The sequence below is a fragment of the Mustela nivalis genome, assembly GCF_964662115.1.
Source record: "Mustela nivalis genome assembly, chromosome: 11".
NCBI lineage: Eukaryota > Metazoa > Chordata > Mammalia > Carnivora > Mustelidae > Mustela > Mustela nivalis.
Window position 1 is genome coordinate 12,229,303 of NC_139030.1, and position 26,272 is coordinate 12,255,574.

At 36.9% G+C, this 26,272-nt stretch overlaps 2 protein-coding genes and 1 long non-coding RNA gene across 12 annotated transcripts in view; 1 reads left to right on the forward strand and 2 right to left on the reverse strand.

The window, feature by feature from the left end:
• Positions 1-467, reverse strand: part of EPB41L5 (erythrocyte membrane protein band 4.1 like 5) — a 146,524-nt gene extending 146,057 nt beyond the window's left edge. For 2 of the 7 annotated variants that reach the window (XM_082689836.1, XM_082689835.1), the window contains exon 1: positions 263-466. The gene's annotated coding sequence lies outside the window, so the exon portion shown is untranslated. Of the gene's footprint in view, positions 1-262 lie in introns of all 7 variants that reach the window. The other 5 variants (XM_082689834.1, XM_082689837.1, XM_082689838.1 and 2 more) reach the window with 5 other exon arrangements.
• LOC309843900 lies at positions 97-26,247 on the forward strand. The gene is made up of 2 exons (XR_014300404.1): positions 97-190; positions 25,894-26,247. It is a non-coding gene; the product is annotated as an uncharacterized lncRNA (long non-coding RNA).
• The window catches only part of PTPN4 (protein tyrosine phosphatase non-receptor type 4), a 220,278-nt gene continuing 205,655 nt past the window's right edge, over positions 11,650-26,272 (reverse strand). For 3 of the 4 annotated variants that reach the window (XM_082689825.1, XM_082689824.1, XM_082689827.1), the window contains one exon: positions 11,650-19,346. In XM_082689825.1, coding sequence (XP_082545951.1) covers positions 19,260-19,346 — 87 coding nt within the window. In that variant the 3' untranslated portion in view covers positions 11,650-19,259. Of the gene's footprint in view, positions 19,347-21,814; positions 21,894-26,272 lie in introns of those variants that run through there. The other variant, XM_082689826.1, reaches the window with a different exon arrangement.

Sequence of the window (26,272 nt, forward strand, 5' to 3'; positions counted from 1 at the left end):
CTGCTCCGGCCGCGCCGCCCAGTATCGCCCGAAACTCTGAGGCCCGGCCCCATTGGCCGCCGCCGCCCCTCCCCTCCCGGCAGGTTTAATATTTTCCCGGTCGGCCAAGGAAGCAGCTGGGGCTGGAGCGTCCCGAAGCGAGGCCGCGAGAACAGACCTTCGGCGCGAGCCAGAATGGGCCCGCAGAGCGGTGAGGGGAAACAGGGTGTGGACCGAGCCCGATACGGGCAGTGCGACCGGGGCCACTGGGCCTCGCGCTTACCTGGGCTGGGGACCGAGGCGCGGTGGCAAAGGCAGCGCGGAGAGCCGGCGACGCGAGGGTGGAGGTCCGGTGAGCGACTGAAAAGGGGGCGGCTCCTCCGGAAACGCCAAGAAATGGCGGCCTGAGGCGCGCGCCCACCCTGCGTTAATCCTCTGAAGGACCCCAGCCGTCCGCCGGCCCGCCCCTTAAAGCCCCCTCTAGGCTCCGCCTTCAGGGGGCGGGACGCAATGCTCTTAAATGGGCAATGACACCGCCCCGGAAATCGCCCGGCTGGGTGAGACTCCTGTTAAACCGGCGATGGCAGGCCCTGTTGAATCTGCCACTACTGCAAGAGGCCCGGCGTCCCGGGCTAGTTTAAAGGGGCGCTGCCGAAATCCAGTTCTGGCTATCAGACTCCTCCTTGAGAGGGGGTGCACGCCCGCGGAGAGCCCCCAGATTAGTCCCATCCCAAGGGTAGTTTAGTCCTGTCTGAGCCCAGCGTCTGGTGCTGCTAGATTAATTTACTCACTCATTCGAGAAACTAATTCATTAAGCAAATCTTTAGTGCCCTGTCGTTAGAGGAACTTTTTCATTGTAGTGGGGAGGGAGACGGTAACAAATACTTCTTAAATAGTGCTATGATGAAGAAAAAAAAAAAAAAAACGGGAAATAGATTTCTGTTTAACATAGCATGGTCAAGGAGATCCTTTGTGACCAAGGGACATTTCATCTGTTCTTTCTACAGATAATTTGTGGAATTAGCTATTGTGGGCCAGTCTGTTTTCTAGACACCGGAGATACACCAGATAATCAAGACAGACAAAAATCCCTCATGAAGCTTAAGTGCGAGCAGGAGGGACAGAAAATAAATGAGATAAATTAGAAAAATTAGATACTGTGTTAGGCAGTGATGAATGATAGAGAAAAATCAAAGCACGGGACAGAAATAGGGACTAAGAAAGTGGTCATTTTAGATACCAGCTAGGTAAAGAGGAAGGCCTCAACAAGAAGGTGACCTTTGAGCGAAAATCTAAAGGTGGTAAAGATGGTTGTGGACCCCTGGGGGAAGGGCAGAGGTTATTAACTCCAAAGGACGGGTGCTTGATCTGCTCAAGGAAAGCCAGCGTGCCTAAAGATGGATAAATGGAGCCCTGGGAGGTGACAAGCCAGGGAGGAGAGAGCTGTGAGGTGAAGGGCCTTATGAGACTGCCTGCAGGTCTGAGGAAGTGGGAGAATCAGTGGCAGGCCAGAGAGTGTAAAGTTCATGAAGTCCCTGCTGGCTGAGATGGGAAAAGGCAAATACTCAGCCCCTTCTGGAGACTTGGCACAGCCGGGCCTCCACCATCCCAAGACTTAATAGTTGGGCTTGGCAGGGACAGCTGGTCTCTGCTCCACGAGGTGTTGGCTGGGGCAGCTCAACGGGAGCTGGCAATACCAAAACCTCCTCATTCATCTCTATGGCATCTCAGCCGGGCTGGCTGAAATGAACAGCTGAGTTCTGCCTGGGCCTCTTTCTCAAGAGGGTAATTGGGGTAGCTCAGGCCTGGAAACTTATTAATGGAAATGCCCAGGAGTCACATCGTGTCACTTCTGTTGCCTATTATGGTCAAAGCAAGTCACAGGGCCAGGCCACTTTCAACTAGGATGGGAATAAGATCCCACCTCTTTTTTTTTTTTTTTTCTTTTCAATAAATTTTCTTTACTTTTTAAAAATAACTTCATTGAGCTATGTCACATATGATACAATTCACCCATTTAAAGTGTACACCTCAGTGGTGTTTGACGTATTCACAAAGCTGTGAGACCATCATTACAATTTAATTGTAGGACATTTTTATTTCCTCTCATGGGAGAGGTAGTGCAGGAGTACAGGGATGCGAGGAATTGTTGAGGGTCATCTCTGCATCTTTATCTCAATAAAAAAATCAATGGTGATGATTGTGATATAGGAGGGAGGGAAGCGTGGATGTATAGATAAAACAAGAAAGCGCCATAGTTTGAAGCTTGGTACCTAGGTACATTGAACTATTTCAGTTTATGTATAGGTTTAAATTTTTTGTGTAATAAAAAGTTTTTAATTTTTAAAAATTTTTAAAAGATTTTTATTTATTTATTTGACAGAAAGAGAGAAGCACAATGAGAGAGGAAACATAAGCAGGGGGAGTGGGAGAGGGAGAAACAAGCTTCCTGTGGAGCAGGGAGCCCTATGCGGGGCTCAATTCCAGGACCTTGAAATCATGACCTGAGCCGAAGGCAAATGCCCAATGACTGAGCCACCCAGGTGCCTGTGAAAACTACAGTCTCAAGAGCCATCCCCTCAGCCTATCAGGGCTGTCTCCCTCCAAGTATTTATTACCCAGAATCTACACATTTGAAAGCTGTATTGTAATTTATCTGTTTACTGATCAATAGCATTTTCTTTCAAGACCTATAAACCTATCTCATTGTCCTAAACTGTTGTATGTCCCACCAGTCTGGAGAAAGTATCCTCTTGTCCCCTTCTTCTGAATCCTTATCTCTACCTCCTGTCAAGGCTGGGGGGTTGAGTAAGGCTGTGGGTGAGGGTAGAGAAAGATGGTTAGAGGCTGAAGGAAATATGAACTTGGGAAAGAAGAATGGAACCTAAGAACTTAAGTGATGGGAAGTTGTTTGTACTTTAATCAAGTAAGATTATTCTGAATAACAATTTGTCCCCTCCTCAAATCCTCCCTTCAAGACATATAGACCCTCAGCAACATCCCTATTTTGTGGCAAATTGGTCCCCTAATTGGTTCCCATCAGAGACAGAGAAGTTCCACTCCTTGAACACAACTGAATTCAGTAAAAATGCATTTGGCTGCAAGTAACACACAATACAATTAACTGGACTTAAATAAGGAGTTTAATGTTTTTCACATAAGTAATGAGAGATATGGCTGCCTCTAGCTGCTTAATATTGGTTCAGGTCCTCAACAATGTTATAAGGACCCTAAACACTTTTGCTCTTCCTGTTCTGCCATCCTTCACATGTTGAGTCTGGTTTTCATGCTTCCAGCCTACTGGCCACAGAAGGGCTGCAGTATATCCAATCCTTCTGAGTTTCATGAGTGAAAGGGAAAGGGGAAAGAACTTCATGAAGACTTGTCTTTTAAATCAGGGAATGAAGTCTCACAACCCCCTGTGCCATCAGTCAGAACTAGATTGGCTGCCCAGACTTAGACTACTTACCGACCATGGGGTAAGGGACCACCATGATATCTTTACACCCAATCCTAATTCACTCTTGGCATTTGGGGAAAGGGCTGCTCTCCCATCTGGGATCTCCATTAACTCCTTGAACAAATCCAAGTTTTATTAGAGGAAAAAGGGTTGTTGCAAGGAAGAATGACTATGGGTGCTTACCGCAGTAACCCACTTTTTGGTGGACTAGTCCTAACCTGTGGAAAGGTTTTCCTGTACTGAGCCAAGAGGTTAACAAAAGGAAAACTAGGGGCACCTGGGTGGCTCAGTGGGTTAAAGCCTCTGCCTTCAGCTCAGGTCATGATCCCAGAGTGCTGGGATCAAGCCCCACATCGGCTCTCTGCTCAGCAGGGAGCCTGCTTCCTCCTCTCTCCTGCTTGCCTGTCTGCCTACCTGTGATCTCTGTCTGTCAAATAAATAAATAAAATCTAAAAACAAAAACAAAAACAAAAGGAAAACTGTTTAGAATGGAGTGGAGGGGCCAGCAGGGGGCGCTCGCACACTGCTCCACTCTGACCCAACAGGAAAAGATGTATCTTGAAAGGGAATGCTGGTTTGGACACTACTCTACAATCCCAGCAGCATGCGAAAGGTTTTTCTCCTCCCCAGCCAATGAGAGACCATCACAACGCAACCAATGAAAAGCCCCTCTCCTTGGAGCTCCCGGGTTACTTGAGTGGATCTTTTGTCTTCAACAGCAGTCTCAACTTCCCACTCTCGGGTATAAAAGAGCCATCCTCTCTTTGGTTTTCTGGACTTGCCTATGGTTTTACCATAACTTCCTTGTCCTGAATTGCAATTCTCCGCTATTCCCGAATTTTTGCAGTGAAGTAATTGGCAGTTTTCAGGGAACATCCTCATTCTAGATTCCATTTCTATATCAGGTCCTGGTTTCCTCTCTGGAGTCAAACAAAAAGAGGAAGATCCAATTCTGTGGGTTCTAAAAATCATACAACCCAAGAGAGGACTCTTTAAGTGAAATAACACAATTTTAAGGATTCAGTATTAGATACAGGGGCTTGGAAACGACCCACACAAGTCATGAGACCTAAAGCTTAAATCTAATTATCTTCATTGTACATCTGCCTCTGCCCACAAAAAGAAGTATAATTCCTCTTTCACATCAGAACTCTTTAAATAATCAAGGACATTTGTTCCAAACCTGCAAAATCTGCTTCTCTTGTGCTGATTTCCAACAAAGAACTTCTTAACTTTTTTTTTTTTTCTCCTGAATTGGTCCACACTGGTGGGGTCACTCATGCCAACGCATTCTGAGCAGAGTGGAGCAGAGGGAAGTCCAACATAAGACTCTGTTCTCTTCAGAGACTGAAGGACCCCTGCATTCCAAAAATTCTCCATTGAGAAGAAAATACTCTCAGGGGAGTGGGTATCATAAAATACTCTTTTATCAGACACTAGATCAAAGAGAGCATTTCCTACTCAAAAAATGCACACAAATAAAATAAATTAGAAAACAAACCCTGTCATCAGGAAACACCACTAAGAGCAAGAATGCTGTAAGCAGACTGCAGAGACTCTCAGTCTCAGCTAAAACATCTAAAACAACTTTCAAGTCTGTTACGATAAAGATGATGCTACCTTCCTCACAGGGGAATAATGAGCGTTACTGTCAGAAAACAAGTTATCTGAAAATGTTTTCATAAGTGCACAACACAACATATAAGACAATGTAAATGCCACAGATGAAGGAACAAAAGTACCTGGGAATGCAAATAGAAGATGATGGTCTACGGAATGGACCTAATTGTGCTGAATTTTATGTGATTGAGTCGTTCCCTTTACCTGGTTAAATCTTTCCTGAGCTAGAACCTCACGTTTGAAAGTCCACCTTTTCTCTCTTTATCCCTGGAGGGAGTAAGATCTTAAGGAAGCTCCCACTAAAGTATTAGCCATACAGGCTAATTGAAGGACACCTTAAAAGAATGGGGGATGACTAGAGGGTAGGTATGCAGAAAAGGGACACAGAAGGGTGAATTGAAGATAAATTACTTCTTTCTCCGAAGTACTCAGGCTTTTTCCCTACATCTGGAGATTCAGGGCAAAAGACCTAAGTATTCATGTTCCATGAATCCATATTTCGGGCATCACTTTGTTCAGCATTATTTGGAAAAGAGTCTCCTGATTTGGTGGCCTATGCTTCCTATTTATACTGATAAGGAGAAAACTTCAGAAGGCCTTGAATGGCTTTATGCAAGTTCATAATATTGGGTAATAGGCAGAAATAATAACTTCTTGCTATTTGATTTGCCTAATGGTGAAATGATGATGAGACCAAGAGAGTCAAGGGAAGAAAAAGGAAGGAGCCAAGTCTCAGTGATTTTTCTAAAAGTTAATGTGCATTTGTCTCTGGCATATCTTTTTAGAAGGTTTAAGTCTAGGATGGAGCCCGAGTCTGCATTACCCACAAGCTTGCAGTCTGTTGATACTGCTCAATCGTGGGTACACTTTTCGTAATGAGGTCTTTCAACTGACTGCCCCACACCTGTGACTACTGGCCCGACATCAGAGTCTGTGAAGGCAATAGAAGAAATAGTAGAAGGATCTGTGGAGTCTGTGAAGGAAATAGAAGAAATAGTAGAAGGATCAGTGCCAGTAGCTCACTTAAACAAGGATTCATTTTTTCTGGCATTAGTTTTCTCATCTATAAAATGAGGTAATTAGAACAGATGATAGGTTATAATTCCAATGCCTCATACCTATGAATGTGACCTTGATTGGTCTTTGCGTATGAAATCAAGTTAAGATGAGACCACTTGAGCAGATCCTAAACCAATATGGCTGGCATCCATATAAGAAAGAGGAATTTGCCCCCCAACCTCCATATTTATAGCAACATTATTTATAATAATTAAACCCAAGACATGGAAATGATCTAAGCAGCCATCAGAGGATGAATGAATAAAGAAGGTGTGCTATTACAGGGGCACCTGGGTGACTCAGTCAGTTAAGCATCCAACTCTTGATGGGTTGTGTGATGGAGCCCAGTGTCAGGCTCTGCACTCAGCAGGGAGCCTGCTTGAAGATTCTTTCCCTCCGCCCTTTCCCCAACTCCCACGAGCACACTTGCATTCTCTTTCTCTCTCAAATAAATAAATAAATCTTAAAAAGAAAACCTATGGTATATATACAATGCAATATCATTCAGCCATAAAAACATGAGGAAATTCTACCATTTGCAACAACATTCATGGAACTTGAAGTTATATGCTACGTGAAGTAGGTCAGACAGAGAAAGACAAATACTGTATGATCTCACATATTTAGCCATTGATCCATTGATGGACACTTGGGTTGCTTCAACCTTTTGGCTATTGTAAATAATGCTGCTATGAACACGTGTGTGTGTGTGTGTGTGTGTCTTTGTGATCTAGTTTTCACAGCATTTGGTCATATACCCAGAAATGGAATTGCTGGATTATATGGTAATTCTATTTTTAAATTTTCAAGGTACAACTATCCTGTTTTCCATAGTGGCTGTACCATTTTACATTTCCACCAAATGTGCACATATCCTCACTAACACTTGTATTCTCTGATTTTTTTTTTTATCATGGCCATCCTACTCAGTGTGAAGTGGTATCTCATTGTGGTTTGGATTTGCATTTCCTTAATGATTAATGAATGATATTGACAACATTATTGTCACAGACTATATCTGTATATATTGTATGCTCATTAATATAGATTCATTATTACTTTATGCATATGTCTATTACATCATATAGGAAAAAGAGAAATGTAACCAACCATGCTAAAAGTACAATAATATTGGTTTTATTTATCTATGTCAATGTTATTTACTTTTATCAGTATTATTTAGTTTTTCTTATGACTTTAAGTTTCTATCTAGTTTCCTTTCATTTCAGCCTAAAGTACTACTGTCTCCAGCACTTATTTTTGGATAGATTTATGGGTAATGAACTCTCTCAGTATTTTTATTTAACCTGTAAATGTCCTACTTTCTCCATTATTCTTAAATACTTCGTGCTTTCTCTCTCTCTTTTTTTTAAAGTAATCTCTACACCCAACATGGGGCTTGAACTCATAACCCTGAGATCAAGAGTCACACGCTCTACTGACTGAGCCAGTCAGGTGCCCCTCTCTTTTATTCTTGAAGAATTTTTTCCAGATGTGAAATTCTTGGTTGATACATTTCCCCCCCCCCCCCAGAATCTTAAATGTTATCCCACAGTCTGATGACTTCCTTTATTTCTCACCAGCTGTTGATCTTCTCTAAGATTCCTCTACCTCATGAGTTACTTCTCTCTTGCTGCTTTCAAAATTCTTCGTCTTTGGGTTTCTTAAGAAAAAGATTTTGTTTCTTTATTTGACAGAGAGAGAGAGAGAGAGAGAGAGAGAGTACAACTAGGAGTGATAGAGGGAGAGGGAGAAGCAGACTCCTTGCTGAACAGGGAGCCTGAGGCAGGGCTCAATTCCAAGCCCCTGGGATCATGACCTGAGCTGAAGGCAGATGCTTAACCAACTGAGCCACCCAGACACCCCTCCCCTCATTTTTTTTCTTTCTCCTCATGACATGAAATGATTTCAATCATCTTATTTTCAAGTCACTGCTCCTTTTTTCTGGCTGTATCTGCTATTGAACCTCTCCAGTGGGTTTTCATTTCAGTGATCTTACTTTGCAATTCCAGAATTTTGGGGTTTTTAAAAAATATTTATTTAAGTAATCTCTATACCCTTTGAGGGGCTCAAACTCAGGACTCCAAGATCAAAAGTCACATGCTCTACTGACTGAGCTAATCAGATGCCCCTGTTTGGTTCCTTTCAATTCTCATTTTGTCCAAATATTGTTCTCCTGGTTTCCTTCAGTTCCTGTCCATGGTTTCCTTTAGCTCATCGAATGTATCTAAGACAGTTGACTTCCCATCTTTGACTAATAATTCTGTGTGGGCTTCCCTGAAGAGGATTTTTGTCAAATTCTTATTATTTTCCCCCTGTGAATGGGCCACAATTTCCTATTTCTTTGCAACTTTGTAATATAATTTTTTTGTTGAGAAGTGGACATTTTGAGTATTACGTTGTGAGAACTCTGAAAACCACACTAGAACCACAGGTACCCATCCCTACTACTGCCTGCAGCAGGGATGGAGGATGGTAGTTGCTACAGTGTGAAAGGCTGAAACTTTCCCAAACTTACCAGTCTTGTCATCAGCAATTTCGTTGATGCTGCAAATATCTCAACTAGATCCAGAACTCCAAAAATATTTACTCCAGAGACTATCCTCTGCAAGCTAGTCAGTTGTGTAAGTGGAAGGACAGATTCTTGGAACTTTCTACTCCACCATCTTCTAGAACATTACTCCCACTCAATTCTTTTAAAAAATATTTTATCTCTGCTGTCCTCTACATCCATGGCATATTAATCCTACTTACTACATGTTTCATTATCTTTTTCTTCTCATCTTATCTTCTTTGCCATTTCCGAGTCTGTTTCTCTTAAATGATTTTCCCCCCTGGGTCATATTTCCTTGCTTCTTCCTATCCATAGTTTTTCTTTGGCTGCTGATCATGACAACTTTTATTTTCTTGACTGATATTTATCTTTTTTTTTTTTTTTTTTTTTTTAAGAGAGGGACAGCAGCATAGGAGCAGAGAGAGAGGGAGAGAGAGAATCTTAAGTAGGCTCCACACTCAGCACAGAGCTGAATGCAGGGCTGCATCTCATGACCCTGAGATGACACCTGGAACCGAAACCAAGAGCCAGGTACTTAACTGACTGAGCCACCAGTCGTCCCTTGAATGGTGTTATATATAGAAATATCTGTGGGTGCCTGGATCTCAGTTAAGCTTCTAACACTTGGTTTTGGCCTGGGTAGAGATCTAGAAGTTGTGGTACCAAGTCTGGGAGGAGCTCTGTGCTCAGCACAGAAGAGGAGTCGGCTAGAGATTCCCCCACCCCTTCCTCCTCCTCCTCTACTCCTCCCCACAACTCACAGCCTCTAAAATAAATAAAAATCTATAAATAAATAAATAAATAAATAATGACATGGACTTAGTATGTTAGGCAGTTAAGTAACTTGTGGATTAATCATTTTGAAGCTTGTTTTAAAATCTTCTAAATGAGTCCAGAGTAGTTTCTACCCTACAGCTTGGTTAGCCTCATTTCTGAAGTTTAGCCTTTCTTGGGTTTTGGTTGACTACTCTGTATTTTCAAAGAGGCTTCTCCTCCTCCACTCCATCTGAAAAAAACTTGAATTATTTTCATCCTTTGTGGCCAGTGCTAGAAATATTCATCTTACAACTTGGTAATTATCTTTCCTTAGAAGTTTGTCTGACCTAATGGGATTTCACTGTATTCCAAAATATTATTCATTCTAGGACACAAAGTGACTTCTATGTAAATTTATTGAAATCTTTATGTGGTTTACTCCTCTCTGGAATTTTGCTCCATACCTTCTAACAGCCCCAACTTCCCAAGATTTTGACACCTGTCTCCCAGGTAAATAGATTATCAGTCTTGTTTGGGCTCCATATTCCTGCATCAGTTTATAAAGGGCCTCGGCAAAGAAAACCTATCTTATTGTATGGTTCACCTCACTTGTTTGTCCTTTCTCAGGAATTATAGTCTTGTTCAATTTTTGTCCAATATTGCAAATTTGTTTCCTATATTTTGTCTTATTTTCCAGTTGTTTACACCAGGATGACGACTCTGGACTCTATTACTCCCTCATGGCCCAAATAGCTTTTTGTTGTTTAAACAGACCAAGTTGCACAAAGGATCTGAGTAAGCAATTCACCAGAAAAGAAAAATGCATGGCCAATAAACATATAAAAATGTATTCAATTTTGCAAATCATATTTAATGTTATTACATGAGAACATTTTTAAGAGTCATAATATCCACTATGGGTGAAGACACAGATGCATTATTGTTGAGATTATAAAGTGATACATATATATCACTTTATAATTGGAAGCCAATTTTGACAGTATCAATAAAAAGTTAAGATATACTTAATGAATCCAGCAATAGCACTTCTAGGTATTTACTCAGAAATGAAAGCATGTGTTCACAAGCAGATTTGTAAAGGAATGTTCATAGCATTTTTTTTTTTTTTAAGATTTTATTTACGTATTTGAGAGACAGAGAATGTGAGCAGAGGGGAGAGGGAGAAGCAGGCTCTTCAAGCATGGAGCCCAACATGCAGCTCAGTCTCAGGACCCTGGGATCATGACCTGAAGTGAAGGCAGGTGTTTAACTGAATGAGCCAAGCAGGTGCTCCACCATTCAGTAAGTTTTAACAAATGTGTGTATTTACGTAACTCAAACCCCTATGAGATCAACAGATACAAATTTAACAGTTATAAAATGAGTAAGTGACGGGGATATACGGCAAGGTGACTATAGTCAATAATATTGTATTGCAAATTTGAAAGTTGGTGAGAAAGAAAATGTTAAAAGTTCTTACCATAGGGAAAAAGTATTTTTAACTCTGTATGGTCTCAGATGGTAAGTAGACTTATCGAGGTGATCATTTCGCAATGTATACAAATGTCAAATCTTTATTTTGTATACCTGAAACTAATATATTGTATGTCAACTATACTTCAATTTATAAAGAAATAAAATTATAAAAATTATTTTTTTGCTTATTAGTAAGTAATAGCCCATTTTATTAATATAATACAGTTTGCTTATCAGCCTCCTTTTAATGGGTAGCTTGACTTAGATTTTGTGGGATTTTATCAATAAAAGTGCTATGAACAGGGCGCCTGGGTGGCTCAGTCAGACATTTATGACTGTCAAGTGACTAATTTCGAACATCTCATATGAATAAAACATTAAACAACCTGATATAAAAATAAGCAAAAAAGATATCAAAATGGAACTTAGAAAGGTCCCTTATTTTGACAAGACCTTAGGTTAGGAATACAAGAAGAGCTAGTGCTGGGAGAAGAGAGGAGTCAAGCTGTGGTCACAGTGAAGGAGGAGTATTTCCTCAGACATCCTTTAATCCTCTAAATCCCTTTTAGTTCCTTACTTAATAATCCCCCATTCCTGCCCCCATCCCACATACAGCCACCAGTGAACCAGGAATTCTAGAAATAAATTTTGTACTTAGTATATTCAGTTCCTTCTGATCACCCATTAATGAATATAACCATTGTTAGACAAGCCCAACAACAAAAAATAATCTTCAAGACTCCTATACTTTAAATTACTAAAGCACATCTTTATTTTGCAATTGAACAATTAAAAGTCACAGCTAGTTTTTTCACGTTTGTACCTGAACAACTATTTTTCAATCAAAATGAAATATGGCCAACAAAGTATGTGTAATAGCATTTCACATAACGTAAATTGCTCTTAGGACAGGAAGAGTTTTAATGCAAACTGGCATTTTTATCCGTCTGCTGTTAGTGTTCATAGATTTTTTTTTTTACATGAATAAACTGCAGGAATTCTAATTTTTCACTGAAATTAAGACAAATACACAAGGCCTTTCAAGCATACAGTAAGCTGTAGTGACAGATGCAGAGTAGAATTCCAAATTATCCAGTGCTGACCAAATTCAAGCTTGCATGTTTTAAAGAACCCTAAGCTTCTTTGCCTCTTTTATTTATGGAAACAAATCATATAGAAAGAGCTATTTTTGTGAAACGGGGGAAGATAATTTAAAAGATTAAGGGGCTAATTCCATTTTGCTACTAGTTCAGTACAATCAAACGTGAAATGACAGCAGAAATGCAAAATCATATTTTAATTATGAAATAAACTAAACTTTAAGTGACTTTTTGCCCTTCATATTTACATATAGCACCTGTTACAAGAAAAAAAAAACCCAAATTAATACTCCCTCTACAAAGAAATAATTATTTGTAAAACTACTACTTAAAAATTTTTTATCACTGATGAGTATATAGTAAATTATGTCCTAAAATTAAGCCTACACTGTAGAAAATAAAGACTAGCTTTTCTCATTTGAAAAGAGTACAATATGGATTGTAACTGCAATGTCCTGATGCTGTGAGAACACTGGGTGGACAGTTTTTATTTTTTTAAGCACATATATTCTAATGATAGAAAATGAAAACAGCTTAATGTAAACTGTTTCTAGTGTCTTAAATCCTGCCCCTTGACATGTATATGAAGTGTCAGGACTTTGCCCTCTTCAACTTACTTGTGGTGCAGTATTGACCCCTACCTACAACTTAAAACCAAACAAATGGATATCCAAGTATACATGTAATGTACAAAAAATGCAAAGCAGAACCGATCACTGTAAACCAAACCTGGTTGAAACTCGCTGAAAACTCGAGTCCAGCATGACAGTCAACTGGGTAGTCTTAACTGTACTAAATAAATTATAGAGAAGTGGCAAAGCTAACATCACACAAGTTAACTTTTAAATATCAAAAGATCAAGACATCACTGTAAAGCATTTTACTTGGGTCCAATCCAATGAGCTCTACAAACTAAACCTTTAGAGTTTTTTCCATATTTACAGAACTCCTAGATTTTATTTTTAATGTATAAATTAAGTCAGTAGTAGGTATGAAATAAAGTGCTACTATTTAAAATTCAAGAAATCATTTAAGCTTTGAAATTTGACCTACTCTACAGGATACAAGAAAGACTGGATGATCTTGTGAACTCACCAAAGGGTTGGAAAAGATGGGTGCCAGAGAATTTCAGAACTGGATTGGTATTGGAAGGCAAAAAACTGCAACACAACTCAGGAGGAAAAAGCTTCTTTTAAATAAAAGGCAAAATGGGCTCAGTCATGGCTATAGATCTGGGGAAATCAAACGTCAGCATCTATTTGGGTTTAAGGTTGTAAACTGGGCTGACCCTCCTTGATGACTTTATGGTGACAATTTCATTTAGCAAGGTGGCATTTCAGTTAGTTTATCACAAGTAATATTTACTAAATTTTGGAAACTCTGAGGGTTGAGGGGGGCCCAATTGTAATCTTTTAACAACAGTTAAAAAATAGGTTGTGAAGAAAGCTACCATCTTATAGTTGTTCAGGGTATTTACTTCAAAAAGGCTACCATAAAATGAAATTAATTAAAAAGTGGGAAGGATGGAAGCAGGAGTCAAATAAAGGCCTCAGTGAGTCGTTTAACAAGTGATAATTAATAAATACTGCCCTTTAAAAAGATTGTTGAACAAATTAATCATGCCTAAAAGATGGTTAAAAATGTAGGGTTTTTGTTGTTCAGCTGAATTAATAAATCCTTAAGCATCTAAGACACCACTGTTACAAGTCAGAACTGGGCTCAGTGGTCTTATCTGTCCAAGATACAGATATAAAAAGGCAAAACTATTTGTCAGTGGCCTCTATACATATTTACTGTAGTAAATCGGAGGCACAGATTTCTGGTTTCACCAAAGTCACACTTAAAACAATGTCCTCATTTGTGGTTGCCACAGCTGACAATGCCTGAGAACATTCCCTCACGGTAAACACATGCAGCAGAATGTTTACCCTCACACACAAACACCCTTCCACACTCCAGAAGTCTGCAATTATTTTACACTTAAAAATAGTAAGCACAAATTTTTCTCTTCTAGAGCAAAACGAAATGAAAAAGAATGTACATTATATTTGAAATATGCTTCAGTGATGATTGCTCTTGTTTATAATGAAAATTACATTTTTCTTCTAAAATTGCATTTTTTATAATGAAGTAGAATATACTCCTTTACTTTTTTTCAATCCCTTGCTGACTTTTTAAAGCAAAGAGTATCCTTAGAATCAAGTCATAATTCAAATAACATTTCAAAGATACATTCATTTTTTTACAGCATGAAAGACATACAAATATTTTTTCTTATTACACAATAAAGTAAAAGAGGTTAACAGTTTCAATCTCTTGTTCATAGAAAAATATTTTCTCTATCATTTACACAACAATAAGTAGGAAAATTCTACAGTGCTTAACTGAAACTTCTATGAGCACAAGGCTTTTAAACACTTTCATTCTTTTATTTGAAAATTTAAAAGGTTTCAGGAAGTTAAACATTAAGACTTCCAACTAAAATTGTAGTCTTTAACTTGCAATATTATTAATACCTCTCCCTTTGTAAATTAAAAAAAAATTGTTTTTCTCCTTTATGCATTGAACCATATCTAGGCAATGGATTACACCCCAGTAGATACTACTTATGGCTGCCCATTTAGCTTGGATTGCTAAAATAAAAATAACAGTGACTATAAAACTTTAGAAATCAACAGTAAACCGCAGCAGAAAAACATACAAACAAATAGCAGCAAATTTAGAAATGGAAACAGAAATAACTATTTGGTTACCCAGGATAATTTCACAAGATTATGAATTTAAAATGTCTAATTTCTGGCTGATACAGGACTTGTTTTTGATAATGCTGAAAGGCTTACTGTACTAATTGCTACTACAAATAAATGAAGTCAGAAAATAATAAATGAAATTGGTATATAATAAAAAATTGTTAAAAGCTGTAGACATTGTAAAGTAAGCTGAACACCCCCCCCCCCCCGATTTTAGGGATTAATTTCATGGGCTCTTTATAAAATTGCTGAATTTATCCATAAGCAGTTAGCTTTCAAAATGTTTTATTCACTAAGAACTTTATAAAACAGTTGCTGTAACTTACGTTGTGATCACACTGAGATACCAATAAACCTTTGCTAGCAGATTAATAATTCTGATATTTGAGAAAAATCCAGTGGGTTTTAATAACATAGCTGTTTTACTTGGAGGAAAGAACACACACACAAAAATGACTGCAGAAATTGTGGATAGTTAAAGCAAATGTGGGAATTAAGCAATGATAATATAGTTACTCTGTTGATGTGGCATAAAAGCCAGCTGTGACATAATTCATCTTTTCCATGTCATATTATTAAGAGATGTTTATTCCAACAAATATTTACCATAATGTATTTACTCTAAGTGACTTAAATGTAAATTCACCTAAACTACAAAATAAAAAAGATGTAAACATATCCCACCTTACTGTGGTATAAATAATTTTTATGAATTCAAAACTACTTTGGCAACCTTACTATCAGAGTATCTTAAATATTCAAAACACAGGTATTAAATAGAACATTGTTAAAAATTCTTGTTTCTTTCTTTCTTCCTGATAAGATTATAAAATAAGTAATGCTTTAATTCTACTACATGTTCACATTATGAACATAAATTATTTGATAAGTGGACATATATTCTAAACTCTAATTCTATGTTTTAAGTGCTTTTAAAAATTAGCCTTCTAATTTACATTTTGTAATGTTTTCATACTGCATGTGTATCAGCCTAAATACTTTACAAAAGCTTATGTTCTATCAGGGAAGCATGACTAGCAAACTGAGTCAGGGTCCTGATTAGGATCACCTTTTAAAGCCTACTTATTTTCTAAATTAAGTGACATTTTCTAAGGTCATCATAGTTATTAAATGAAAACACTGCCTGAGTATAATTCTTGAGCTTAAACAGACTAAAAATTCACAAGAATTTGTGATATCATGTATATTGCCTAAAATAATAGAAGGTGAGATTAGATAAAACCATTCAAGTTCCTTTCAGCTTTCAAGTTAGAGTATTTTTAGCAGAGACAGGAGACTCGCTCAAATACGTGATTAGACCTGATCAGATGTGCTAACAGATTATAAACGACTCTGTATTTAAAATAATCCTTTACTCCTGTTAGCATCAGCCTTTATGAAACATGTAAATATATAAACACACAAAAGTGTGTGTTTTAATGGCTTACCATACCTTTGTAAGTTTGACCTCAGTTTTTATATATACATTTTCTCTTTACTCTTAATCAAAATAACCAACCCCTTTTCCCCTCCTACTTGTGCTAGCAGGCCACACGAAGGAAGTTATTTCTTACACTGTTTACTCAGCCTCTATTTTGAATGGATACACTTGTTTAACAAATACTACCAATTCTTCTTGTGAATGTAAAGTCTACTCCAAAATATTCCTCATGCTTGTACAGTGTTGACACAAATCTGATGCTCAATAAAGTATTTTTAAATTGAACATGGTAAAACCATCTTAAATCAGAGAGGAAAGGTTTTCACAAACATTTCTTAGCATTTACAAAATCCCTTGATTCACCAATACGTATTTCCACTTGTGAGCATTGACTTCTAGAGTGTGTGTGTGGGGGTGAGCAAACAGGGGAGTTATGGGAGTTATGGGAGAAGGGGGAGAGTAGATACAAGAAATCTGACATTTTATTATACAATTATTACAGTGATATGAATGGAATCTAGAACTACTTGGCATATTAAACCTAGGATTATTCCCAGAACCCTATTTATATTGATAAACAGGTTAAAAAATTCCTAGGTGTAATGGATGAAGTCTTATCTGATGGGTGAACAGAGAAGTATTATTAGCATATCCATTTTAAGAAGCTGTGAAGTATAATTTAAATTTAAGATCCTAATAAATGTCTTTAAAAATGGATCTTTCCTCTGTACATAAAAATATTGACAGAGGGTGGCTTCCAGATGAAAAATCCATGAGAAATTTAAATGTAATTCTAAACTTCTAATATTTATCATTTAAAGACTGGAAATAATGATTTAAAAAGGCAACAGTGCTCATTGCCAACAAATTATTAGAGTTTATCTCAGAAGTGTAAACAGAACTCTAAGTTAAAGATCACACCAACCATGACATTTATCAGTTTATATCTATACAACTGTATCTTTTTATCTTTTTACTCAATGGTTGTCGTATTCTGTCCATACAGTTAGAACAGATTTTAATTCAGGTAAAAACTGTCAAAAGTTTTTGATTATGTAGACCCCCAACATGATATTACTTGTTCACTTTTCAACTTATCATGATGTCATACAGCAGCCTAAATTATATTTATCTGTTGGTAGAGAATGGAATGTTCAAATAAGATGATTACTTACTAATTTATAGTTTCTTGGCTGTTGAAATCCAGAGATAGGAGAATTTCTGACATAAAGGTTATGTTACTTTTCTCTTAAAAAATTAAAATATTTGTAATAATTTATTTGATATCTTGGCTAAGATTTTATTTAATGTCAGGACTTAACTTCCTAAAATTTATTATTATGGATTTGGAATATTTGAAATATCATTTTGATTACCCTGAAGATTTTTAAATGTGCATTCCCTCCCTCATACTAAATGGCATTCTAAAACTATACAACTCCAAGTTTTATCAAGACTGTACAGAAGTATTTGGAAACCACTAGGAAATTAATCAGTTTTAACCATAATCCATATAATTACGCAACGTGACATTTCAATAGGTGAACAAATTTCCAATTGTATTGAAGTTGGGCAATTTTGAACTTCTATCTCTCTATAGACTTAAAAATCCTGAAGAGGAAAATACACAAATCCTTAAAGGTAATCAGATCCTCCCCATCAGGCTGAACAATCAAAACTCTCCATATTAACATGCTTATAACTTAACAAGTATATATAAACTGGAGTAATATAATTGTATGCAAAAAATGACAACAAAATCCTCATTTCAATTATCAAGGGATTACATTTAGAAATAAGTCAATAATATTTCATTCCTTGTTTGTAGTATCCTAACCAACAGACCAGTGTGAAAAAGCCTGAAATAAACCGAATGTTTTAGAGTAATAATTTAGACAGTGATAAAAATAATTTAGCTGAAAATATGAATATGCTTAACTTTAATGTGCATATTAGGTGTCATTTCTAAAGGTAGGGATAAAATAAATAGAAAATTTGAGTAATAAAGCATCTTTTGACTTGAGCTGCTAAACTGTAACACTTGTCCTCAGGAAAAGAGCAGCAGAGTGCTCACTCAGTAGAACACAAATTACCTTTTGCTTCTTGTTGTAAAATACAGGAAAACTGAGTAAGACATAGAATTTCCATACCCTTTTTTGACTGTGTAACTTGTCATACAAGAAGCTATGTTTTAAAATGTGAACTAATTCAAAATGCATAAAAATGTAAATGTACAATATACATACATACCTCCTAGTGGGGTCAAATGAGTGCCTTTTCATTAGACATACAAAGATGTCTCAAGGCACTTAAGGGGTTAAGACACAATGCATGCATTCCTTTACAACAAGTATGTGAAATCACATGATTTGGAGTAAGCCAACCTTATGATAAATATAAGTTACATTATTAAATTCAAGAAAATGAGTAGATTCATATTTATATTTTCTATAAGATGCTGGTAAATGGACAATGTGCAGCATTTCCTGGGAAAAGCGAACTCCATCTTTCTTCTCATGGACAGCAGGTCTCTGCAGGGGGAGTACAGGGGAAGTACAGGGAGAGATGTGCTGCATCCAGAGGCAGTGTATTGGCCAATACTGAGAATGATATTGCTAAAATTTAAAGAATAAAAATCTGGTAGCCAGTACAGTAATAAGTACATGAATCACTGGGAAACACCAGAGCTGACTTCTGATGTTTACTTCTTTTTGCTTTCAAGATACAGGTGTATAACAGAGATGATGAGAATTCTGAGCCTTGTTTGTGGCAATTCTACCAGAAGGGGACTGCATGGCACCACCACAATTTTCATAGATTACCCTGAACATACTCAGTTATTCACTATTTGTTCGGAGCAAAGCATGAAATAGTCTTCAAACATGGGAATTATAGATTTTGAGAGAGTGACATTTTAAACATAAAGTGCAACAGTGCTGAAGTTTTCAGTTTTTGTTAGTTCTTCATTTGTTTTGTCTCAATGCCATTTCCTGCAAGCAGAATTATGGCACAGTGAATATAACAGAAAGCGGTTTTCTGACACATGTCCTAGACTTTTCTTTTCTTATTTATTTGATGATGTCGTTAAGGGTTTAACAAATCCTTCTTCATAAACTTTCAAAATAGCTTCACATACAAATCTGTATTGACTCTGAAAAACAGAAAGAACAGAATTGATCAGAAAAAGGAGAAAACAACAAAAAAGGAAAAACATCTCACTTGTTTGCTTATAAAAGAAAGGCAAATAAAACTGCACAGAGATACCATTTTTCACCAACAGAATGGTAAAAAATAAAAAAGTCTGACAACATTTTGTTGGCAACACACTCAGACATTGCTAGTAGGGATGTACAATACTACAGTTTGGCAGCATCTAATAAAATAACGTTAATTTACCTTTCACCCAGCAATCCCACTTCTAGCAATCTATCCAAAGATAAACAAGAAAAAGAAATTGAAAACATACATTCATAAATAAGCCTATCTGCTGCTAGATTATTTATAGTAATGAAGGATAGGGACAATCCAAATGGCTATCAGGAAGGGCCTGGGTGAGTAATGCGTGTCACATTCTCACAGAGGAATATGTGGTGGAAGGTTGGGAGGGGAAGGAATAAAAGTCTACTGGGGATCACTATAAAATAAGTCCAGAATACTTGTTTTTCTTTTTTAAAGATCTATTTATTTGTTTATTTATTTGACAGACAGATACCACAAGTAGGCAGAGAGGCAGGCAGAGAGAGAGGGGGGAAGCAGGTTCCCTGCTGAGCAGAGAGCCGATGTGGGGCTTGATCCCAGGATTCTGGAATCATGACCCGAGCCAAAGGCAGAGGCTTTAACCCACTGAGCCACCCAGGCATCCCATAAAGATTTTATTTATTTATTTGAGAGAGAGCACAAGTGGGGGGAGGCAGAGGGAGAAGCAGATTTCCCGCTGAGCAAGGAGCCTGATCCAAGACTTGATCCCAGGACCCTGAGACCATGACCCGGGCTGAAGGTAGACGCTTAAATGACTGAGCCACCCAGATGCTCCCCCCCAACCCCCAGAATATCTTGTTCAGTCAAAATAGCACGGCAGAGAAAAGTGCACACAATATATTCTCTCTATAAAAGAAAAGGGGACATACAAATGTCTATCTGTCTCAATATATATATTATAAAACAAAAGGAAGGACAAATCATTAAAACATGGTTTCCTATAAAGGGACAGACAGAATAGAGCACAGAGAGGGGTAGGGACAAGATTTCATTAAATATACTTCTTTATTTTATAGATTTTATTTTGGAACCACATAAATACACTCCATAATTAGAATATTAATTTAAAAAATCTCTGTAAATTGAAAATAGCATGGAACAAATCAATGTGTCTATCTAGTTGACAACATAACCACACAGAAAGGAGCTATTTCAAGGCACTTTGTAACAGTACTACGAATACCTCATAAACTATATTCAAAAAGTGGAAAGAAATGAAAATTCTTTTTAGTAACTATTTTGTCGGTAGCAGTAGTGTTAATTTCGTTCTTCTGAGACTGCTATTACATCACGTGTAATAAAACAAATGAGTATTTTTGACAGTCTAAATCTTTCATTGCTGATATTGTAGAGAACCATGATTCTTGTTAAAGATGAATGGGTGTAAGATGTAAAGTAGACCATTAAAAATGCAGTCATCCTGAATTTGTACTGGAAGCATCAGTATTAACTCCTGAGTTTGTTTTCTTAACTCTGGCAATGAAAGATTTCTACAGACAGATTCTAACACCAACCGAACAGCATAAAAACACCTACTGCTCAGAAGGTGGTCAATTTCTCAAAAAAAAAATCCCCAGTACTTTTGGGGGGAAATTATGGATTCTAAAACGGGGGGAGAAAGTACAAGCTGGGGCCTGGATATCTTTACTAATAGCAAAGAAGCTAGGGTCTTGGCAAAAAAGCTTAGGAGCCAGGCTGAAGAGGTTCCTGCTGGCCCAAAATGGGACAGTTTAGGCATCATTAAAAAAAAAACAAAACTACAATGGATTGAAATATATCACATATGTTTAAATCTATGATTTCAGAATAATATCAAAACAAACTAATTATCAGGTCACCACTGGAAGAGGCAAGTGGACCAACTCATTATATTAAAAACTTATAATGGGAAAGCATTAATTGTTTATCTTGCTTTTCTTGTACTGTCTGTATGTACCACCTGTTAACCAACAGCCGATGAAAAGTTTCTCTTTAAAGAAAGCAGTATTAAGGTTAATAAAGACAGAGGGAATAATAGACTATCACCACTTTTCAAGCCCCATAAGTTAATGATGCAGGCACTTATCGCCCAAGGCTACTAACATCATAAAAAGAAAGACAACCAGACATTAAGTGTCTCTCTCTCTCTCTTTTTTTTTTTTTTGAAGATTTTTATTTATTTATTTGACAGAGGGATGAAGAGAGCACAAGTAGGCAGAGCTGCAGGGAGAGGGAGAGGGAGAAGCAGGCTCTCTGCTGAGCAGAAAGCCCGACGTGTGGCTTGATCCCAGGACCCTGGGATCATGACCGGATCCAAAGGCAGAGGCTCACTGACTGACCCACCCAGGTGCCCTTAAGTGTCTCTTGAAAGAACAGAATATCCCCTAATTTGTTCAAGTCTATAGATCCATTTACCACTTTTAGGAAATACAGAGAATACTCAGTTTGTTCATCAAATAAACTGCAAGAAAAAAGAAAGAGATGAAGGAAGAAGTGATAGCTTAAAAGAGATTTAGAAGACATAAAAACCAATCAAAATTTTGTGAATTGTATCTGAATTCTGACTTTATACAAACGGTAAAAACAAAACCAAAAACTTGTTATGTACGATATAATCCAACAATTTAATTTCTATATATACATTATCTATCCACATACACACACACACACACACACACACAGACACACACACACACATAAAACAAGATCTCAGAGAGACACTCATATATCCAGGATCATAGCAGCATTATTTACAATAACTAAAGGGTAGAAACAACTCAAATGTCTGTTGGCAGATGAAAGGATAAACAAAATGTAGTCTATACACAATGAAGTATTTTTCAGCCTTAGAAGAAAGGAAATTCTTACAGACGCTACAACATGGATCAACCTTGAGAATATTATGCTGAGATAAGCCAGCCACGAAACAGCAAAAACTGTATGAATCTACTTATATGAAGCACTCAGAGTAGTCAAATTCACAGAAACAGGGACTAGGAGGAGAGGGATATGGAGAGTTGTTGCTTAATGGGCATAGAGTTTTAGTTTTGTAAGATGAAAAAGTGCTAGAGATAGGTTACCCAATAGCATGAATATACTTAACACTACTGAACTGTACACTTAAAAATGGTTTACAGTGTGTATTTTACTATAATTAAAAACGCATTATGTGTGAATATAGATATAAAAACCTCAAGGAAATACTAGCAAATCAAATCAAGCATCATATAAAAAAAATTGTACACTATGTCCAAGTAAGATTTATCCCCAGAACACAGGTTAGTTTAACATTGAAATCAATATAATATATAACACTGATAGAAAATGAAAACCACATGATCATTTCAATATATAAAGAAAAAGCATTTGACAAAACCGAACACATTTTCACAACAAAAACACTCAACAAACTTGTAACTAAGGGAACTTCCTCAACCTGATAAAAGGCATACCTAACAAGACACTTAGTAAGTGAAAAACTGAAAGCTATCTCCCTAAGACCAAGAATAAGACAAGGATGTCTGGTTTTGCCACTTTATTTACCACTGTACTGGAGGTTTTAGCCAGGCACTTGAGCAAAAAAGAAAAAAGAAAAAGAAAAGAAAGGGATCTAAATTGGAAAGGAAAAAGTAAACTACCTCTATTTGCAGATAACTTACTGTATATAGAAAATCCTATGGAGTCCATTTCCACACATAAAAAACTTTTAGAGTTAATAAATGATTTCAGAAAGGCTTCAGGACACATGATCAACAAAATAAAATAAAATCAATTTTATTTGTATACCCAAGCAATGTATACTCCACAAATAAGCGAAAACATTTTCCCTTAAAATAGCACCAAAAAGACAAAACTTAAGAATAAATTTGTCAAAAGAAGTACAAGACTTGCACACTGAAAACTATAATACATCACTCAAAAAAATTAAAGAAGACATAAATATATGAAAAGAAAATTTGTGTTCTTGGATTGGAAGACGAAATATCATTAAGATGGAAACACTCTCCAAAATAGAGAGGTAGATTTAATGCAATCCATATCTTGCTTTTCTTGCAGAGAAAACAAACTAATTCTAAAATTTATATGGAAATGCAAGGGACTCTGAATAGCCAAAACAGTCTTAAAAAAGAGGAACAAAGTTGGGATAATCACATTTCTTGACTTCAAATTTTATTACAAAACTACAGTAATCAAGACCGTATGATACTAGCATTAGAAAAGGCATACAAATACAAATCAATGGAAGAGCTGAAAGTATAGAAATAAAGCCTTACATCTGTGGTCAACAGATTTTTGACAAGGGGCACAGAGATAAGACAGAATGGCCTTTTTCAACAAAAAGAGCCAAGACAACTGGATATCCACATGGAGAAGAATAGACTTGGAACCCTACCTCAAACTATATGTAAAAATTAACTCAAAATAAATCAGACATATGTATGTGACAGTGAGACTATAGAACTCTTGGAAGAAAACAGAGGAATAAACCTTTGAGACCTTCAGTTTAGGCAATGACTTCGTAGATAGGACACCAAAAACATATGTGATTAAAAAAATATATAAACTAGACTTCATCAAAGTTAAAAAAAAACTTCTGTGCTACAAATGATATAATCAAGAAAGTGAAAGAGCATGGAAGAAAATATTTGCAAAATAAAGATCTACAAAACACTTTCATTCAGAGAACATAAAGAAGACAATATAAAGAAGTCTTACAGGTCAATAAAATGTCAAAAAAACTGAACTGAATAAAAGGCAAGGGGCAGCTGGCTGGCTTAGCTGGTAGAGCATATAACTGCTGTTCTTAGAGTTTGTAAGTCTGAGCCCCACGGTGGGTACAGAGATTATGTAAAAATAAAATCTTAAAAAAAAAATAAAATGGAAGGGCATAATATTTAGACAATTCTCAAAAGATATACAGATGAATGGCCAAAAACACATGAAAAAATGCTTGAGATCATTAGCTATTAGGGAAAAGCAAATCAAAACCATAATAAGATACAACTTTACGTTTAGTAGGACGGCTAAAGTAGAAAAAAGACAGGGTGCCTGGCTGGCTCAGTCAGTGGAACATGTGACTCTTATCTCTGGGTTATGAGTTTAAGACCCATGTTGGTGTAGAAATTAATTAAGTAAAAAAAAAAAAAGATAGTAACATGTGTTGACACCCAAGAAAAATGAAAACATATTCACATAGAAACATATACACAAATGTTTATGGTACCATTATTTATAATAACAAAGGAGTTGAAATGATTGAAATGTCCATGAACAGATGAATGGATAAATAAAATACAATATATTCATACAATGGAGTATAATGTAGCAACCCACCCAAAAAAAGAGAGAGAAATGAAATACTGATTCATGCTACAGAATGGATCTTTAAATATTATGTTAATTAAAGAAGCCAATTACACAGAAGACCAAGCTGTACGATTTCATGCATATGAAAGGTCGAGAACAGGTAAACCTATAGAGACAGAAAATAGATTAGTGGTTGCCTTAGGACTGGATGGAGGGGAGGGTGAAGACTGTATCAGGGAAAACAGGTATGGGGTTTCTTTTTGAGGTGATGAAATGCTCTAATACAAGCAGTGATGACTGCAAAACTCTGTGATATACTAAAAACAAATGAATTGTACACTTTAAAAGGGAGAATTTTGTGGTATGGGACTTATATTTCAATAAAGCTGTTCTAAAATTTAAAAAGATCTAATTTATAAGAGACAAATAGAATTTTGACTACAGGTTATTTGATAACATTAAGAAATTATTGTTAATTATACTTATATGTGATAATGGTATTATGATTTTGTTTAGAAGATACACTCTGAAATATTTATAGACAGAATGATCTGATGTCTAGGATTTGTTTCAAATACCAGGAGAGTAGGTGAAACAATATGGCACATGTTGTTGGGTCTCAGTATTCAACATAGTGTTCTATTTTATTTATTATCTACTCTTGTGTATGTTTGAAATTTTCTATAGTTAAAAGCCAAAAAAACCCAAACCAAATGAAAGGCATTTCTTAGATCACATAGGTTAATTCACTTCAGTAACCTTAGTGCCACCAACAATGCTAACATTTCACGATGGTTTAATATAAAATATAATCTTGGGGCGCCTGGGTGGCTCAGTGGGTTAAGCCGCTGCCTTCGGCTCAGGTCATGATCTCAGGGTCCTGGGATCGAGTCCCGCATCGGGCTCTCTGCTCAGCAGGGAGCCTGCTTCCTCCTCTCTCTCTGCCTGCCTCTCTGCCTACTTGTGATTTCTGTCTGTCAAATAAATAAATAAAATCTTTAAAAAAAAATAAAAATAAAAATAAAATATAATCTTAAGGTTAAAATTTCATGATTCCCCTTTTGATTCCTGGAATGTAATTCAGAGTCTGTGTAGAATACAATAAACTAATAGCTTAACTTTCATGACTTTTGTTGTTGTTGTTGTTGTTGCAGCTCAAGTTCTTACATTAAAAAAGAAGGTGATTTCACCACAGCTGTTTTCATCAAGAACAGGTCTACCAGGATTCTCCAGTTCAGAGATGCTATTGTTCTTGGCATCCCACCCCACCTGACTAACAGATGGAAAGCTCCCCTGTACCTGATAAGCACTCATGAATTAATATGGTAAGGTGGTACTGGCAAACAGTTTCTGTAAAAGACCAGTTAGTAAATATTTTGGGCTTTGCAAATCATATGGTGCCTGTTACAACTTTTCAACTCTGGTATTTTAGTGTGAGAGCATTCACAGACAATATGTAAACAAATGGGCATGGCTGTATTCCAATAAAACTTTATTTACAAAAACAAGTAGCAAGCCAGATTTGGCTTACAG